Source organism: Gymnogyps californianus, chromosome 8, assembly GCF_018139145.2.
Source record: "Gymnogyps californianus isolate 813 chromosome 8, ASM1813914v2, whole genome shotgun sequence".
Taxonomy (NCBI): Eukaryota; Metazoa; Chordata; class Aves; order Accipitriformes; family Cathartidae; genus Gymnogyps; species Gymnogyps californianus.
In genome coordinates this window covers 28,603,536-28,623,670 of record NC_059478.1, presented here as the reverse complement: position 1 = coordinate 28,623,670, position 20,135 = coordinate 28,603,536, and the positions used below count along the sequence as shown (strand labels likewise).

The 20,135-nt window shown below is 35.2% G+C and overlaps 1 protein-coding gene across 1 annotated transcript in view; it reads left to right on the top strand.

The window, feature by feature from the left end:
- The first annotated feature begins 9,487 nt into the window (after nt 1-9,487).
- The window catches only part of AGBL4 (AGBL carboxypeptidase 4), a 946,609-nt gene continuing 935,961 nt past the window's right edge, over nt 9,488-20,135 (top strand). Inside the window, exons 1-2 of the mRNA XM_050901055.1 lie at nt 9,488-9,671; nt 9,932-10,054. Coding sequence (XP_050757012.1) covers nt 9,488-9,671; nt 9,932-10,054 — 307 coding nt within the window. The remainder of the gene's footprint in view (nt 9,672-9,931; nt 10,055-20,135) is intronic.

The window sequence follows — 20,135 nt, the reverse complement described above, 5'->3', positions numbered from 1 at the left end:
TTGTAGGTAGAATTTTGGCTTGTGTTCCGAATACTTGAAATACTTTGTATGCATTTCATATTCTTATAAATATTGTATCAACTTAACATTTGCTTAGTTAAAAAACTGCTGAATATGAGGTATTAGTTAGTAGTGTTCTCTGTAGTTAAATTTCTGTTGTTATGTTGCTGATGCAAGAGACTTAATAGATCAAGTTTGCTTTGCTGACATTTTTATGTTAGAAAACAGGAATTCTGAAACAATAGTTAAATCTTTTGCTATACAGTACTTTGTGAATAAAATAAAACACTGCAATGATCTAATTATTTGATATGAAATACTAGATTATGTTAAAGTGGTTCTTAACTAAAGAGTAAATTTAGCAATGTGAGTGGGCAGTGCTTGGGTGGAAGAAATTCTCGGTGTAAAATATTACTTTTTGGAATGGACTGTTTTGGAAAGTAGGGGAAAAGACGCTATTCTCAACTAAGAAGTTAAAGGAGTTGTTTCAATGAGTAATTATAATTATGGCAGTAATTAATAGTGTAATTGATTTCAGCAACCTCGGGGAACAAATTAATCCAGAAGTAGTACTAAAATCCCCATATTCTTTTAAATATGTAGTAGTCAAGAAGATTTTAACTCCAAAGTGAAAAAATTAACTGTCTGAAACTACTGTTGACTTAACTTGACTGACAGAAGACATGCCTACCTCTAAACAAAAAGTAAATAGGAAGCAAGGGTAAAACCATGTCTTTAAATTACACATATTCAAGAGCCAAGGAAAAATAGAAGTTCAAGCCAAAGAAGGATGCGTGAATTGTGGTGCGTAATACACAGGATGGAAACTGGCAGTGAACTTACGCCACCCAGTTTTTACTTATCACACTCATAACGATAGCCCAAGCAGTTGTAGCAATGTGCAACTACCTCTCTTCCAATAATTTGTGAAATACAGGGTCTTGAAGAGAAAGATGGTGCTATGCAAAGCTGCTGATGTGTTTCCCCACAGTATTTTGTGCTCTGTGGAACCCTTGTGGAAGGCCTAGTTTCCCATGGATAAGGATTCATTACCACCATAAAGATGTTAGTGGTTGAGTCAGGAATTGAATTCGAGTCTGTTAAACGCTAGACTTAATCAGTGATAATCAAATAATTTTTTTTCTTTGGACAGATGCATCCACAACGAATTTACAGTAGTCACACTTTAGATAACGAAAAATCAAAATACCTCTGAATAGTGGGTTTGGTGTAGTACCACAGCTGGCCTGTGTTGAGGCTCACCAGGAAGATTGCTTTTGAAGAATACCTGAGAATGAGATAAAAGCCCAATCCAAATTAGAAGGCACAGCTGTATTACCTCAGTGCTGAACCTGAAGTAATGTCCATGATATAGCTTATTAGCTCAGGTGCAGCATCACAGCTATAGCTGTCTTCCTTTGGCTTTGCTGGGATCACAGCAGATAAGCTCATGTCTTCCAAAATATGGCATAGACGGCTCTTTAAATACAGGTCTGGAAAGCTCCTGTTCAATCAGCAAACATATTAAGACATTAAAAGTGCTAGGAATTTGACATGAAGGGGGTAATTTTCATAAACAGAAAAAGCACTGTTTATATGTTTCTTACTTGACCTTGCAGGTACTCTTGAAAGACTTCCATAGTACTTCATACTTACTACTTTTAGGGGACGCCTTTTGTGGGCAAGCATTTTGAATGTGATAGTCAGGACTGAGAAGTATGAAGCCTAGGACAATTGAAATAAATAAAGCCTTGGCCTTTTGCGAAAGCTGAAATAAACCTACTTCTCTGTTATATCAGGAATAATTTTAACCTATTGAGTCTTTTTCAGTTTCCCAGCTGAGAATCAGTTGGTCCTAAAGAAGAGAGACACAGAAAGTTGTTAACTTACAGAGATTTCAACTTTATTAGGCACTAAGGGCTACGTAGTCATGGGTCGGGGTCATTGCATTGGTTGCTACATATCAGACGCTTTAGTTGCATTTAGCTTGCCTCAACGTGAGTTATTTTTAATTTAGAAATTTATTTTTTCATGACTTCTTCCAGCTATGCTGTCACTAAAGCAATTTTAATTATGCTGTTCTTGTAGGCTAAAGACCATGTGATTGGCATAGTGCTCACTCCTGGTTAGGTTATCATGATCTGGCTATTGGTCAGTCACGTCTTGCGCTCTTAAATCAGAAAAAACTATTCTAGAATATACAGTATGGATAAAGAAAAAAAAAGGCATGGAGGAAGTATGTTCTTATACTGAAAACAATTTTTGCAATAAAATATGATTTTATTGCATAGGAGGGAAATGGTCAAGGTAGTCTGTAGGCCAGATCTGCTGTGGCTTTATCAGTGTAAGTATGCATTAAGTCTGTCTGTTTCATACCTTCTGTATGAAACCTGAAGTGTTATACATGGAAATTAAAGTTTGATTTGCACCAGCTATAACTAACTGAATCAATATCCTTTGGCCGGTGCTATTTCTTGAGGTTGTTCAGAAATATCTTTTAGTAAGCATTTTGCACATAATCATTCTGCATTTAAGAATCTTGTCAAAGAAAGGTTTTTGAAAATACATAGTATATACATGTGTCTCATTAATATACCTGAAAGTTTAAGCTAGATAACCTGCTTTTGTTAAATCAATGCCTCATACCTGGGGCAGCTGATGAAACTTGGATATATACATAGCATCCATATGTATATATGGATATATACATAGCATATATCCATGAACCTTTCCCTTCCTTTCCTCCCACTTTCTCCATCCTCCCTCACATATAATACAAAACCAGGTGTATAAAAGCTGATTTGTTTCAGGATTAGGTGGCATGGGAACTATTTACAGCATTTGAGGATGGTACCAGCGAATACTAGTGAGTGACTTCAACCACCAACACCTTTTTCCAGTTTTGTGGTAGTATCATGAGCTTTTGCCCTTACCTGACATTTTCTACCAACTACAATTCCAAACCCTGCAATTGTCTGCCTGTTTTGACTTGGTATTTTTTACAGGTCACACGCACTCCTTGTCTTTGGGAAATCAGTTGCTTACAGATTTCAAAAAGATGTGGGACCCTACAAAAGAAACTTTTACCCATTGAAGTTCTGTAGTACCACACAAGGGGTCTGCTTTAACTCTTCAGTTCTCTTCCTGCCTCAGAATCCCTAGACACAGAATTTCCTCCTGCTTGGTAGGAACACCTCCAAAAAGTCTTTTGCTGACCTAGAACTTGAATTCCTATGCACTCTTTGACTGGTGTTTCAGCATCTCCTATTATTCATCTGCAGACCTAATTCTCTGAGCCATCTCTTATCTCCCAGATATCTCCCATCTCTTATGCTGATATAATTACTTTTTTGCAGATGCAGCTCTGAGGACTAGCTGAGCTCGGTAGCTATTATTTACTCTTTTCTCTGCTAGTTGGGGATGTATGTCATGCATCATATTTTTGTTTACAATTTATATGTTTTATGGTTTTGTTTGATCTGTTTTTTATTTAAAGAAGTATTGCTACTATAGCAACTGTTGCATCATGTGATACCTTTGATATTATCAAGATGCCAAATACTTGTTAAAGAATAAATCTGTATATCAGATGAAATTCACTGATTCTTATGATGTTTTTAAATAAACATATTTTCAGTTAACGTTATTTGGCACTACTGTTTTTTTCAGTATTTTTTTTTTCCTTTCTGGTGATGAGTGTTTTAGTGGATAGGTTAGGGATTATACGGACTGTAAAAAGAGTACTGGATATTATTTTTTTCTTGCTTACTGAGTTCAAAGCATTAATTGCTTTTTTATTTTCATGAGGAAAAAGTGTTCATACCTTCTTGGACATTTTGGGTTTCACTAAAGTGATACAAAAAATTCCATTGCCATTTGCCTCTGACAAGAAGGTATATCCTTGGAGATACCCCACATTGAGGTAATAAATAAATATTCTTGAAGTAAAGCTTGAAGTTATGCTTTTAGTTAAAGTTTGGAAACAAATATTGCATATAAAACAAATACAAGGCAATACAAGTTGACTTACTTGCTTTTCCTGTAAACTCATAAGACAATGCTAGCCACTGGGAGTGAGGAATCATTGTTCAGAGCAGTATCTGTCTGCCAGATGTTTTCTTCAGTTCAGTGTTCTTCACTAGATTTTGGAAAGGAGCTATAATTGACCTTGGATTGATAATTGTATCTCTATTTGGATCTAGTTTTTTTGAGTGGACCGGGCAGTGGAGATTTCTCATCATCTTTTCATACTTGATCAGCCAGTAGTTGACAGCTTTGTTTTGGGCTAAGCACCTTATGTACTTTTTTGTTCCTACTTATCTTTGGGCTGCCTGCTGTCTGCTCAATATGAGTGTTTAAGCAACGTGCTCTTTGCGGTGCCACCAAGCCTTTTGTAGGGACCCCATGTGACATCTTTAGTGATCATTTTGCTTTGACATGTTTGCATATAAGAACAAGACTTTTTCCACTCTCAGCTTTGACTGAGACACCTATGCCATACCTTCTGCTAAAGTAAATCAGTTTGGGTATGTATATCTAAAGAAGTATGAGGTATTTAGACGTACTTATGCCTTCTAACCCAAAATAAAAAAAAGTTAATGGTGCATTAGCCAAGGAATTGTGTTAGGAAGGTTAAAAGGATATGTTGTCTGGTAGCCTCTGTAGAAAGAGTAAGTTGTGTAGTAAAAGTAAAAAAATGAAACAATGAATTACAATGTTCCTTCCTATTTATGCAACCTACCACAAACTTTTTAAAGTCCATGGCAGTAAGCTTGCAATTTATTTTTCCTGAGCACTTTCAGAACCTTTGCAAAGCTCAGAATTTACCTGGTAATCTCTGCTAAACTAGTGCTTGTCTTTTATTCTGCATGTTTTCTACAATATGAATATCCTCTTACAGTTTGGAGACGGACTTTTGACAAGCAGTCTGTTGGTCAAACTGTAGGAGGAAAGTAATTGAAGAGACAATTACTTTGAAGATGCTTTATCTCAAATTGTGTTTCTAAATAACAACACAATGTTACTATTTTTTAGAACTAGACTAAGCTGTATGAGAATGCCCTCTGTGATAATCAACATTTTCTTTGTTCTGCTTGACCTTTGAAATAGGTAATGGTGACAATATGGGCACAGTACTTGAATGTGAGGCAGCAGGTGTGGCTGGTACCATGGCGGGTATTCTACCAAACCCTGGGATTTGTAGTCTTAACATAATTTCTTCCATTTCTTTTCAGATCACAGTGACTGTGAATTAAGTAAATTTCAGATTGACAACACTCTCTGCAGTATGTTTAGATTCTCAGGGTCATGCCCAGTCCTTGCTGCAGGATACATGGCTGTCAACATCAAAATGACAGTTGTGTTTTCTTCTTTTTCTTACCATTTTTTAAGCCAATGGAGCTGGAATTCCACGTTCCTGCCTGCTGCTGCCTGTAGGATTTTTAGAATGGCCATAGAACATTCAGAGCTGATAGCAGAAATAACAAGTCTTCCTGAATATCAGTGCTGCTGAAGCCTAGGGACAAAGATATAAAAGCTTTTATTTAAAAAAAAATATCAAGAACAAGAGAACATAATCAGCTATTAAGACTATAGATTTCTACAAATGCTATCATATAAAAGAATTTTCCTAAAATTACTGTGTTTGCGGTTTTCTGATTTGTGGAGAAGACACTGTTATTGGCATATCCTCCATAAGTGTTACTTGTCCAAAGCGTGAGTTGAGCAATGTTCATCTAGTGACTTGTTATATTTAGGAGCTAATAGGAGTTTCCGTTGGTCATCTGAATGAATTTTTGTTTGTTGCAAACTGTACTGAGAGTTCGGATTCACTTCTTTGTGTGGGTTTACAATAACAATACTGCTCAAGGCTGATGAAACTCTTAGGATACCTGGAAACTTTTCTTGACCCCTGGATGATAGGAATCTGGCTATTAGATCTTTACACTGTAGAAATTTTCAGTAGCAAAATGTATCCTAGTTTGTTCTAAAATAAGGATCTCGGAATGAGAGGCATCTTGATAGCATTTGTAATATTTAAAGAAAGACTTCTACAAAGTTCACTTGCAGTTATAGTATCTTTTCATGTTACCTTACCTTTCTAATTGGCTATCCTTGTTAGGCAGTAAGTCTGATTATAAGAATGATGCAGGTTTTCCAGGCAAATTCACTCTATATTTTTCTATGTCTGTTTTAATGCAGCTGTGCTCTCCTACCTAATGTAGCATGAGGGTAGCTGCCGGCTGCTAACTCTGTGGATTCTGAAGTTTGTCACAGCTGGAAGCTGGAGTCGTTGTTTACCAATTCAAACAGTAACTATTACTTACTAAAGAGGTACCTTCCTCTAGAAACTGCAGTTTTTAAAGAAAATGTACCTAAATTTGCATGGTGTTTATTGTAGCAAATACTGTTTTCATTTTTGCCTAAATGAAAAAAATGTTGGCTTTACCCTTTGAATTTAAGAATACCAAGAAGCTCAGGAAGTTTCCAAACTCTTCCTCCTAAGAATCCCAGTCCCCTGTAACTGATTCTATTCATTTTCACTAGTTTGATGTGAAATATATCCATGATGACAATAGTGATGAATGCAGATACCAGAAGACTCTGTCCAGGGTTTATTTTAAAACCTTACATACTTACAGAGATTTCAGACACCTACAGATTTTATACCTGATAGAAAATTACCATTACAGTTTAATAGTGTGGTAAAAGTAAATCCTAGGGATTTGCTGGAGACTCCAGGATTTTAAGCTATGAAGAATTAGAATAAAATAGCTATGTGTCTTACAACCTACAAGAAAAATAGTTGACAAAATAAGACCTACAGTCTGAGAAAATTTCTTTGCTAAGTTTCTTTTGCCTTTGCTTGTCTTAGCTAACCTTTTTTGAAAGGAGAATCTGGTCTCCTTAAGTGTATGTGCAGGATATACTTCCATTAATTCTCTTCTTTCCCTTTCAGTTTGTTTCAGATTGAAGTACTATTTCCCTTCCCTACAAGGTTCTGTCATACATCTTTGCCTTCAATCAGGAAAATCTACTTAGGGCTCCCCAGTTGTGAGGGCAGTATCTCTTTATTGGTCAGAGGACTTAACGGCATAGTATAACAGTTCCCTCCATCTGAAGATGGTAATGTATTCTCAGCAACACTCACTGCATCTGCTGAACAGACAAGTGTGAAGCCATGTTTTATAATCTAGTAATACAGCAATGCAGGCTCTTTTTCGGTCAGTGGTCTGGCCTTTTCTTTATCACCCAAGGAGAACATGCCAGAAGGGACATGATGCTGTTGTGCTATATAATAATGTGAAGTTCAAAGACTGCGGTTTTACATGTTTAGAGATTAACTAAAGATAATATAACTCAAAATATAACAACAGTACATTCTGAATATTCAAAGTACTGTGTAATAAAGAGTATGCAAGGAGGGATTAATATTATTAAATGACTATGAATTATAGGCTATTTGATGATTTTATTCTCATTCCTGAATGGCTACATTAGGCCAGGAGGAGCAGATGGAAACTTTTTGCTAGGACACAGTTGCTTGACAGCTTCCTTCTGCAGCATGTAAAGACTGCATTGGCAGATTTTCTAATTTGTCAGTTAGGTGGAAAGGGAAATGTAGCTCTGTCTTCTGCCTGCTTTTCCTACACTGTCTTATGGTGGCAGTATTATGAACGTAATCTTTTCTAGTTTCTTCATCTTTGTCTAAGCGGTGTTTCCCAGCTATCTTTTAAGAATTACTAGAAGCCTATTTTAGCTGAGACTTACACGTGAGCATTTATTGGTAAGAGTTCAGTCTTCTTAATGCTCTGCTCAGTTGACTCCCTGCCTCCCATTCTTTCCCTTTGGTCCCTGGCAACTCATGCATTCTTGGTGGAGATCTGCAAGTTTTCCCTGAATTTTTCTTTGTATCCTTGATTCCATGTGTTGGATTACAAACGATTAACTTGACTAACTGCAACAGATATATGGGGCCTTTTAATAAAAGTGGCACTGAACTGAAACTGAGGAAATGGTTTTCCTGTGGCTGCTGTTCGGAATTACAGGTTGCATGATACGGAGGGATAAATTGTATCAAGTGACACAGTCATGTCCATACAGATACACAGATGCCCCATCTAGGTCTAAGTTTGCCTCTGGTGTTACCAGCCTTTAGGCAAATTGTATCAGCATGCTGGTAAAAAACATCTAGCTAAAAATATCGTAAGTAGCAATTTTACATTTAAAGAAAACAGTTTAAATGCTGCAGATTGCTATCTGTGGGTAATTATTCAGTCTAAACCAAATAAACTTGAGGTTGCAAATAATAATTTTGCTAAAAAATAATGGCATGCATTATTTAATATCTAACTTTTTGGATTATGGTAAAGTAAGAAAAGGTCTAAATTCTCTTTGTTCTGTTGTAGTACTTCTCAAAGAGAGTAAGTTTCAAATTTCTTCCCTGAGAAGACTGGGGATTTATATGCTGAGTGTTGACCTGGATATACATATTTTTTAATCTGGGATTTATATACCTCTGAAAATATGGGTACATAATAGAAAGCCTGACAGACCCTTTAACTGTGGTGTCACTAATACGTTGATATAATTTGTTACCTCAGCTAAGGTGTTTTGCCTCAAGAGGTGGAATACATTTTTGTATGGAAAGGTCAGTTTTAATTAATAAGCTGTTTTCATCATTCAGGGCCAATATGAATTGCTTGTAACATTTGTGTGAAATAGTTTTCAATATAAAAATAAAACAAATTGAGCTTTATGTCACATTCATCATCCCCCGTAACCCATTTAAATGTCAAAAAATCAGTACAGACCAAAAGTCTATTTCTAGAAGCCTTAGTAGCCCTATTTATCAGAGTGAAATAAGATATTATCATCCCATTATTCCATCACATGCCTTCTGCACTTGAAGACGTACCCATTTCTTCTAGTTTTCTGTAACACAGAAGATAGTTTTTCTATTGTTAAAGATTTGTTGTCCAAACAGTAGTGAAGAAAGTGCTGAGCAAATGTCAAAAGAATGAACAGCTAGTTATATTATTGTGTATTTCTTTCACTATACTGTAATATTAATGTATAACATACAAATATTAACTTACTTTCTTGTACATTTCTCAAATGAAAAAAATCACTGTGGTCTTCCATCCCTATTTGGAAACAAATTTTTTGCATACTGCAATTTGTTAGACAGTATAATTTTACTGGAAGGACAAAGCTTTTAATGTATATACTACTGATATATTTTGACAAAAGTCATGCCATTGTATAGAAAAATTATGTCCTCATATATTTTATTATGAAATACACCCCACATTTAAAAAAAATTTTCTTTATTTAAGTTCTTTTTCTGAGTTTTGTTTCCTAAGCAGGCAAGGCTCAGATAATCACATGCCTCCATGAGTGTATGTCTCTCCCTTCTAATAATTTTCAAATTTCAAATATGAGTGGGACTTAACAGTCTCAAAGGTTCTAAGTTCATTTAAAATGCATGAAAATAGGCAGCGGGATAGAGCAAAAAGATCCCATTAATGCCCATAGTGAGGAAGACGCTGCTGAGGATTATGATAAAGATTCTGCTAAGGAGTTCAATTCTAGGGAATCCATACAGAATATACATATTAGAGAGCTCCAGTCAAAAGAAGTGGATCCAGCTGAATATCAGACTATTGCATGCAGGAGTGTTCAGCACAGGACATGCACGTGCAAGAAACCAGGCTGTGTGGTTTGTTACTTAGAGAAGCTTTAACATATGATGCCATTATTATATCCAAATTCTTAAATAAACTTTGAAAAGAAAGAGTTCATTTACTGCTGCATGTGTTAAATGGTGCAAATTTCATGTTATGTAGAAAAACATGGGGGAATATCTTTCTACTGTTCTTTATAGTTTTTTGTTTTATGCTCATGCTTTTTTTTGCTTTTACTGCAACAGGTAGTGCCATAGGAAGTGAAGATATCATAGCAGGGAACGTGAGCAAGTACACTGTTCTCCCAGCTGGTTATTGTGGACAGCCTAAAAAAGGACATCTTATATTTGATGCCTGTTTTGAAAGTGGTAAGCATTTTCAGCATTATTTTATGTTAAGGAGTTGTCAATATATTAACACTTTTAAATATATAATTCATCTTTATAAAAAGTGTCTTAATTCTAAAAAAGACTTGCATTAAATACTACTTAACTCACTGATTCACTTCAGTCAGAGTATGACATAAAATCAGACTGTTCAAATGTAAAAAGGGTTGTGACGTTTGTTATTACCTTCAATGTACATTTCATCAAGTCCGTCTCTTACCATATGTAGATACATAACTGGATTTTATTCTATTGTTATATACAGTATTTGTAGACCACTAATCAAAGATCTGGTATTTAAAATGTGTGATTTTAAAATTTAATTTGGAAGTTTACTGGGGAAGTTAACCTTGTAAAGTACCAAGCCCATCCTTGCATAGTTAGAAGATTTTGTGAATGTGTCCGTGCTGTCTTTAGATATATTTCTTTGTGTTTCTTGTGGCCTAATTCTGTACTGCTGAGGTTAATGGAAGTTCTGCCTCTGGTGTCAATAGAAGGAGAATTAAACTTTAGGAGGCTACTACAAATTGAAAGAGGAATTATTTTTACAAGAGTTATAGTTAGCATATTAATTTAAACAATATTTTTAATCATGTATGTTTATATGTGTGTGGGGTATGTAGATAAATAAATATATATGAATATGTAGCATTGTTTAAATTTTTGTGTTACATATATGTGTGTTTCCAGATTTTTAGGTTAAATCTATTATTATTGGCTTACAGACCTATAGAGCACTGTTAAACACCATATGTATAAAAGGCATTTGGCAGGATAAACTATAGTTTTCAGCATGGTTTATGTGAGAGGTGCTGGTAATGCCAAAACTGCTACAATGTCTTGTAAAATGAGCTTTTTATGAAGAGTTACATCCCTCAGGGTAGAATACTGGCTCCCAGTTCCTGGATAAATATTAAATTGAGTTATTTAAATTCTTTGATTACATTATGTAAAAGGTGTAAATGATGCAGTGAATAATAAAGAGGATTTTATTTTTAAGATATGTCTCTGAAGATTCAGACAATAGTTATGTGTTTTTAAAAATACTTTGGATGCTATTTTATAATAGTTACGGTTTTATAAATTTTTGTATCAGAAAATGGCTTATGAAATTAATCAGTTGGCCAAGCTGAGAAATTTACTTTATTGTGTTAAGCTGCTCTGCAATGAAAAGGATCAGTAGCAGCCATCAAATTATTTGTGAAGTAATGTGAATCATTGCATGATGGTTTAATTCCAGTTTTTGAACAATAGAATTAATTATATTTTAAAATTAAAACATTTATTCAGTTCAAAGGTAACGTTCGTACTTTATATACTTTGACAATAATAGCATGTGATAGAGGCAGATGCTATTTGAAATACTGTGTTTATTTACATTGTAGCATGATGAGGCTGTGATGTTGCTTTGCATATTCAGACACCTCCAAAATACAAATACGAATAAAATGAATACCTTCATTTACTTTCTCATGATGACGATGTATTAGCAAGAATGATGATAATATTGTGTACACTTCGTATGTAAATTCACTTTATCTTTTGTTATATGTCAGCCAAGTAATTGCTTAGAGTACCTTAACTGGTCGAAGCAAATTAACTGGTTATTGGATATTTTATGAAATTGTTATTAATGCTAAAATCTGTGCCCTCCTATTATCCAAACAGTAGAATACAACATTTATACAGTAGTGTATTGATGCTCTTTTAGTACCACCTTAAAATGGTAATATCCTATTGGAATTGCCTTTGTCAAAGAACAGATTCTAAAACTGATCCCACCTGGAGTACTGCATCCAGCTCTGGGGTCCCCACTACAAGAAATACATGGACCTGCTAGAGGAGTCCAGAGGACAGCCACGAAAACGATCAGAGGGCTGGAACATCTCTTCTATGAAGAAAGGCTGAGAGAACTGGGGTTGTTCAGCCTGGAGAAGAGAAGGTTCCGGGGAGACCTTATTGCGGCCTTTCAGTGTATAAAGGGGGCTTATAAGAAAGACGGAGAAAGACTTTTTACCAAGGTCTGTAGGGACAGGACAAGGAGCAATGGTTTTAAACTGAAAGAGGGTAGATTTAGACTGGATACAAGGAAGAAATTTTTTACAGTGAGGGTGGTGAGACACTGACAGAGGTTGCCCAGAGGAGCTGTGGATGCCCCATCATTGGAAGTGTTCAAGGTCGAGCTGGACCGGGCTTTGAGCAACCTGATCTAGTGAAAGATGTCACTGCCCATGGCAGGGGGATGGACTAAATGATCCTTAAAGGTCCCTTCCTACCCAAACCATTCTATGATGCTGTGATTCTATGAAAACAGGTCACATTAATTTTATAATAATTCCAAGTTAGTGTTATCTTATAGACCTAAATATACCTGAAGGGAATAGACTATTGGGATATAATTTATAGATTTTTTCTAAGACTTGTGCTTTGTCTGTTATGATGATGTTATTACTAAACATGAGTATGTCATTGAAATCTAAGATCCCTCATACTTAAGATGTATTAAAGGTTCTTTACAGTTAAAGTTTTGTAAGGATTTATTAAATCTTTAAAAATAAACACAATGGAATTAAAAACCACAATAGTTCTACTATACAGTGATTATAACCCTATATCTAATGTAACTTTAGTAGAACTTTTGACACGGGTTTATATAACATTTTCACTGCAAATGATCTTGGTCTTAATGAAGCTATGTTAGGATGGAGCAAAACTGGCTGGACAGTGGTACCCATGGAGTATTTGTTGATGATTTGCTTTCAAAATAGAAGTTGTGTTAAATGTGATTCCGTAAGTGGCTTTTCTCTCTTTGGCTGCATTCTGTATTTTCTTGAAAGATCTCGTTAACAGAACTGAAGGTTCGCTTCTAGACCTATTTTTCAATGACTATGATTTTATACTGCAGAATTGGAAGTAAATACCTTTCAGAATAGAGAAAGAGTATTAAACTTGTAGAAAGCAGGAAAAATATTAACACATACAGAAGAAATGCTATTTAATATGCTTTCATTTTTGTAATGGCTATCATTATTGTATTAAATAGTGTTGACAAGTATGAATTTGTTTGAGACAGAGAGGTGTGTTTCTATGTAGTCTGAAAACCAATGTCCAGTTTGCTGTTTCGAAGTGCCTTGATTTCAAAAAATTATAAAAAATAGAATTAAAATGGGCATTGGGATTTCTTTTTAGTCCACTCTGTTGTTGAGAGGCAAAATACACTATTTTTGCTATTCCTGACAGATATTTATCTATCCTTTTCAGAGACTTTCAGTGAGGGAAGTTTCAATGAGAAAGCAGCAATCCATTCTAACGCTGCAATTTGCTCAATATAAGAAACATTTTATTTCTACGTAGAAATGTTCTTACCAAAAATGCATTAATTCTTGTCCAGTCCTATAGGCACAGAAAGCAGATTATTCCTTTCTTCTTTGACTTAATGGAAAGCTGCTATCATATCTTTCTTTGGCCTTTCCCTCCTCAGGTTAAATAACTGCTGTTTTTTTCAATAGTTCCTTAGTAGTCACATTTTCCAAATTTTCTATCATTCTTTATTTCCTCTGGTCTTTCTCCAGTTGTTCCATGCCTTTCTTGACAGGCAACGGTCCAAGGTGAACATGATACTCAGATAAGCTGGTGCCAATACTATGTAGAGTTTGTTACATGACATGCCTTGCAATCTATTCTGCTATGTGACAGTCCAATCTTTTTCACAATAGCATGGCACTGTTGACTTCTATAAAATTTATGATCCCTTATACTGTCCAGATCCGTTTCAGAAGAAGAGCTACCTAACCAGTTTGTAGCTTGCACTTAACTTAGCCTTAATGAATCTAATATTAGTGAAAAAATCATTGCTGTAAAATAAATGCAATTATTGAAAATGAAGAATGGTGGTTGAACCTTTTATCTTACAAATAACAGACAGAGGAGTGAAGGAGAGAGAATTATCAACTTGCAAGTATGTCAGGAATTTGAATTTGTGTTTCCCGTAGTTCAAGCTAGCATTCTAACTGGAATCTTCCTTGTTATCTTTATTAATATTTAAGAATATATATGGCCAAAAGAAACTTTTAACATTAATTTATCATTAGCATAAAAGAAACTGATGAAAATTCAGAGTTCTTGCATACCACAACATAATTTTTGGATAATGTCAATTTTCACAAGAAACATGACTTAGTTTCAGGGGAAAATGGAAGAGCAGTTATCTACGCATAGAACCAATTTAAAGGAAATAAATGTCACATTTGAAATGTATACATTTGGTCAGTTGTAATTCCTTTTCCTATTATTGATTAATGCATTAAATTATTAACACAGCTTCAGTTTAGCAGCAATGCAGTGCTGTACAAATATTCACCTCTCATCCTATCTGTTCTGGCAAAACTGGGAATTTTGCAGAATATAGTGCTTCAGGGAAAAGGCTGTATTCACTCTTGCTATACAAAGAAGTCCTTCCTTATTGAGTCAGGCCCAGATTTTGGTGTAAAAATGTTCTTCAGGGAATCTGGCATCTTATACTCAAGGCGAATTGGTATTTCAGACATTTTATTTTGTGTGGATCTAAATGACTTTAAAGTTTAGTTTAGCCAACTGCCCCTACTGTCTTGTGTTGGCTTAGTGCACATTATTTCTGATGGCATCAGTTTAGTCAGCAGCCTCTTCTGTGTTGTGGCTAAGATTTTTTTTTATTTGCTTAGTCATTTTTTCCTGTACCAGACGTGTTTGAGGATGATACCTCCAGTGCTGGAAAACAGTTTTTTTCTGAGAACTTACGTAACTGCAGTAGCTTTGCTTCTGCATGAGGTAACACTTATTTAATTTATTAATTTTACATGATACCCACGAAGCCTTTCACATGTATTTTGCAAAGTGGACAAAGAAAACATAAAACAAATGTCTCAATCCTTAAAAAGAGACCAGTATTTTTATGGTGCTGATGCCAGTTCAACCCTTTGTGCAGAGTGCCAGTCTAATCTTCCGGCTCTGCAAAAAGGAGGATGAATTTTGGCAATGACTCCAAAGCATGGGAACTTCAAGGATTTGACCATTGCTTATGCAGGCTGCAAAAATGTCATTTATGTCGGGATTCAGAGAAAAGAAATATAGCTGACAGTGACATCACTTTTCTTCCAAGCCCAAAAGCATGGCTGAATAGGCCAGAACACAGTAAGTTGTATTAGAAGCACAACTGCAGCTATCCTATAGCTCTGAAATGGACCATGAAACCTCAGAAGCTCTTGGTCATGCATATTTTTCTTTGTTTTTGTGTAAAGATTGAAATCTACAGATTTGAGTTTATGCTGTCCGGTGATTGACTAGATTCTCTGAGTGTTGAAGCAGTTCAAGTTCAGGTTCCCTGCACACTCATCTCATATAAATCAGGAGAAACCTCAAACATACTGGATTCTTGTGGTAGTCTAGAGGATGCCATCAGACAATATGCATGACTTGCTCTTTAAAATACCTGGTCTTGCACTGTCTAGAGTCCATCAACACCTATTCTGGCAGAGTACAAGGCATGGCTCACACTGTCATGCATTGAGGCTGTATTTCTACGACTGCTACAGAACTATACCTTCAGAAAGTTTGTAAGAAATACCTTCCACTCAGCAATCATCTTCACTGCAGTGCTCGTAGTGCTTTGACAGGACTAAAGTTCCTCTGAGCTCAGAATACACCTGTGCCTGTAGAGGCATCCACACCTTTTTTCTCATTGTGCAAAGACTGTTTGCTGGGTGTAGCCACAAGTTGCCTTCACAGCTCCGTCACAGAGTGCTTTCAAGGTGGGCTCAAAGTGGTTATAGCTTTTGACTCCCCAGGCTCTTGATGTAGAGAACTGGCATATGAAAAAGTTCTGTTGACACTGCCAGCTGTGGCTTCACTGAAGAAAAATACAAGGGAAATTCAAATATTGTTCCTTTTTTTTTGTATCATCTGGCTTGCCAGTCACCACGCGTGTCTTGGTTGGTCACTCTGGCCTGTACATATGTCTGGATTAAGCACAGTGCCTTCTGTCTTACCTGGTAGGATGTCATAGGAACATGGGAGGAAGCTGGAGTTAAGTGGTAGACTGTGATGTGTTGTGAGGACAGTTATAGTGATGGAACATGGAACAGAAAACAAAAACCCTAAAAACCCAAGCTCGACAGTTTCTGCTGCTTGTGGCTCAAATTGCTTGTTTTGTAATTACTTTTGAGGATTGAAGGAACAGTGTTGGCTCACAGAGGTTCATAAATCTCAGCATTCATACTGTTAAATACAGGGGCTTTTTATAAGGTTTTGAAAATACATATTTTGGCTTGTTAGTCAAATATAATGCTGTTTAAATGTTAAAAAATACTGTGTTTCTTGAAATCAGAAATGAAGCTGCCGTCTGCTTTTATTCTCATTTCAACCAAAAAGTGGAACTCCGCCAAGAGTCATTAAATCTTCTATCTTTTGGATGAATTCTTATTTTTTTATGAAAAAATGTTATGATTGGGTAATTTGTGTATTGTAGTTTATGTTCAAAAGGTTGTAATTAAAGTTTTGTAAAATTTTAGATTCAATCTCAATTACTATAAACCTCATATTATTATGTTGACTTATGTACCACCACCTTGCAGTGAAAATGATTGACAAACATTAGTTTGTCTTTTCCTACAGCAGGTTTATAAAATATTTTGTATTAGAAACCTGATAAAAAGATTCAGTGCTGATGGATTGCAAATTATATTAATCATTTGGAAAAAGTTAAGATCTACAATGTATTAAGAGATCTCATGTGACTGAGAAGTACCCTTGTATCGTTTTTGTTAAGGTTTTAAATATCTTTCTATATTTCAAAAATAGGATAATGTACTTATAAAACACTTTGCACAACACTCAGAATTGCAGTAAGTGATTGTCATTCCACTGATCTCATTGTAACCACTTACAGGCGTGAAATAGGCCATTGAGGTTTACCATGAAAGATATCTTTTGAACAAAAGCAAAGATAATATAGGATGAATTGCCCTTTAGGGGTGCCTATGTCTCAGTTGCTAAGACTTGACATGTAACTTTAGATAGCTAAAATTAGGTGAGATTAATTTTACTTGTGATTAATAAAATACTGTAAAATTTAGGTTGCCAAACATTTTCTGAAATGGACATTTTTGTTTGTAAAAAGTTTACAAATGGAAACTAAGACGATACAGAAGACAATACTGTTAGTGTAATGTTAAAAGAAAAACTGAAATCCACCCTAGGAAATAGTTGCGTTTTGGCCATCTAACATACAATTGTAATATGCTTCCAAAATTGTTAAACAAGCTGATCCTGTGCATGTTTACATTTAGGTGAACAGAAATACCTTTCTTCACCTTGATTTCAGTGGCACTACTATGATACCCTAGAACAGGAATAAAGCAATACAGGCAAATGTAATAATGGCATATTAATAGAAATAAAAACTGCAAAAGCTGTTCAAAGCTGCTTTCTTCCAGTGTAAACACTTTTAGTAGTAGACTAAACTGTGTTTTGGAGCAAAAACTAGTTGTTATTCCAAATTTTCTGTATTATAATATATCATGTTTAGCTAGAATCACTAAGTCAGGTAGACTTTTTTGGCTTTCACTTCTATGAGAATGCTCATATGCAATGTAGAAACAAAAGAAATGAAAGTTGATATATTATTTCAGTAATGATGTCTGTTTTTAGCCTACTTTTGTGGCATTGAGGTGTGTCTGATTAATGAAACTATTTTAGTTATTTCCTTATTTGTTGACAGTAATTTATGCCATATTTTACATAAAGATATTAAGTGGTTATTGCTACGAGTAGGGATAATTTAACAAAAATGTTTCCCTTTTCTGAAAATATGTGTTCCCAGTTCAGAGCAGTGTTATTCTATCAGAGTATCAATACTTTTGGACTACTGCAAGTTAGAAGTCACAAAAAATTAAGAACAAAAGATTGATTTTGATTTTTTTTTTTTTTTTTTTAATGATGACCCTAGGCATAGATTAATGGATGTAGCATGCACAAAGTGGTATCAGTTAACATATATGACATTACTCAGATGTCTCAAACTCCGGAAAAAGCATGTGAATGATTTATGGAATTGATATTAATCTCTTTCCAGTAAATGCATTACTAAAGTTACATGGGAAATTGATGTTACTGCTGTAATGCCAAATTAATTTCTTTCTTGCTAGGTCAGCATTGCAAATGGAACTCAATGTTAACCTTTTAAATATCTAAACAGAATATAGTGCGGAAGACGTTTTTACAAATGGGGAAGCGCTTAGTGTTGATGTGATACCAGCTAACAAATACAGCATTAGTCAAGTATCTTAACTTGTGGGAAACAGATATTAATGACTTATGGAGCTAATGACAATGCAAGAAGAATTAGTATAATAGCATCAGTAAAGAATTAGGATGTTAATTGTAGTTGGTGTGCTGATTATAATTTTCTCAGTCAGTTTATCTTCTGATTATCATGCTACTTTCTTCACTACCTAGCCTTTCCCTCCTGCCTCTTACCACATGTTTGCATCTCCTCAGCTAGTATACAAGCGCACGTGTTGATTTGCTGTTTGACCTGAGAGGGACTGGAATAAGCAACTGGAAATGGAAGCAGAAATGGCTTAGACTGGATAATTGTAAGTTCAGAGCAGATTTTCAACAGCCTCTATATGAGGAACAACCAAATAGAGTAGGAATCCTTAGTCTGGAAAAGAGACAACTGAGGAAGAACATATTAGAGGTCTGTAAAATCATGATTCTTAGTCAAAATGTCAATGAATACGAAACAGTGATTCCCTGTCTGTTCTCTTTGTACAAAAACTATGGGCCATCAAATGAAACTAGCAGTTAACATGTTGAAAGCAAACAAAGGAGAATGGTTCCTCACATATTGTTTAATTAAGCTGTGGAGCTTCTTCCTGCAGGATGTTGTGGATGCTAAAAGTTTACGTGTCATGCTTTCAAGCAAAAAAACCAACTGACAAGACCAGGGAAGAAAAATCAGTTGAGAGCCACTAAACACTGACACCATCTCTGGCTCAGAAGGTTCATAAACTGTACATTGTAAATTGGGGGAGGTATTCTGGGGAGGTATCTTCAAATGATTGCTTTGTTCCCATGCTCTTCTAGGGATCCATTTCTGGCAGTTACTGGGCTAGACCTTGATCTCACCTGATAGATACATCTGGTTAAATGGTTAATCACTTTTAGTACACATGATAATCTTTTACTATTTTCTAAAAATAGATTACAGGTTATAGTTACAAGCCAAAATTAACATCATGCAAAACTATAATTTGATCAGGTAATAGGAAGGAAAATCTTACAGTTATTGTTTCCATTCAAACTAATTTTCTTAGGAAGATAGTGGTTGAAGATGGTGTGCTAACATTAACAACAGTTGTCCAGAAACGTACCTGATGCAGATCCATTCTTAAGATTTCACACTATACATTCCTGGTACTTACATTTCCATCAGACTTTCAGTTTTTGGTGGGATTTTTCTAAGCTTGCTCTTTGACAGAGAAGGAATTAAAAAAATCAGCAACAAAGATACTTTATACAAAGATGCTTAAGTAATTTTTGAGAATAAGCAGAAGGATTTTCATATATACCAGGTTGTGAGATAAATTTTCCAGTTTCCATTTTCCTGGCTCTGTTCAAAATTTTCCATCTGGAAAAATGATAGAGGGAAATACAAGAAAGAATAGCAATGTCCCTGCCAGTATGAAGGAACATTACATTACACTGAACAAATATCCTTATCTGAATGTACAATCACTGAAATAAATGCAGCTGTGTTTATTTCAGCATAATCAGATATATTTGAATATAAAATCATTGACATAAATGCAGCTGTGTTTATTTCAAACTGCACATGTTAATATGAACATGAATGTGACATCAGTTAATCACTCATGAATGTATAGAGGTATGTATATATAGTGGCACAATAGAGGCCTGTGACAGTTGAAAGTAGGAAGAAAAAAATCCAGCTGAGTTTGTGCTTTACCTGAAAATTTTTGTAACAGCATTGGAAGTCACTGACGAGGAGAAGCAAAATTCTACT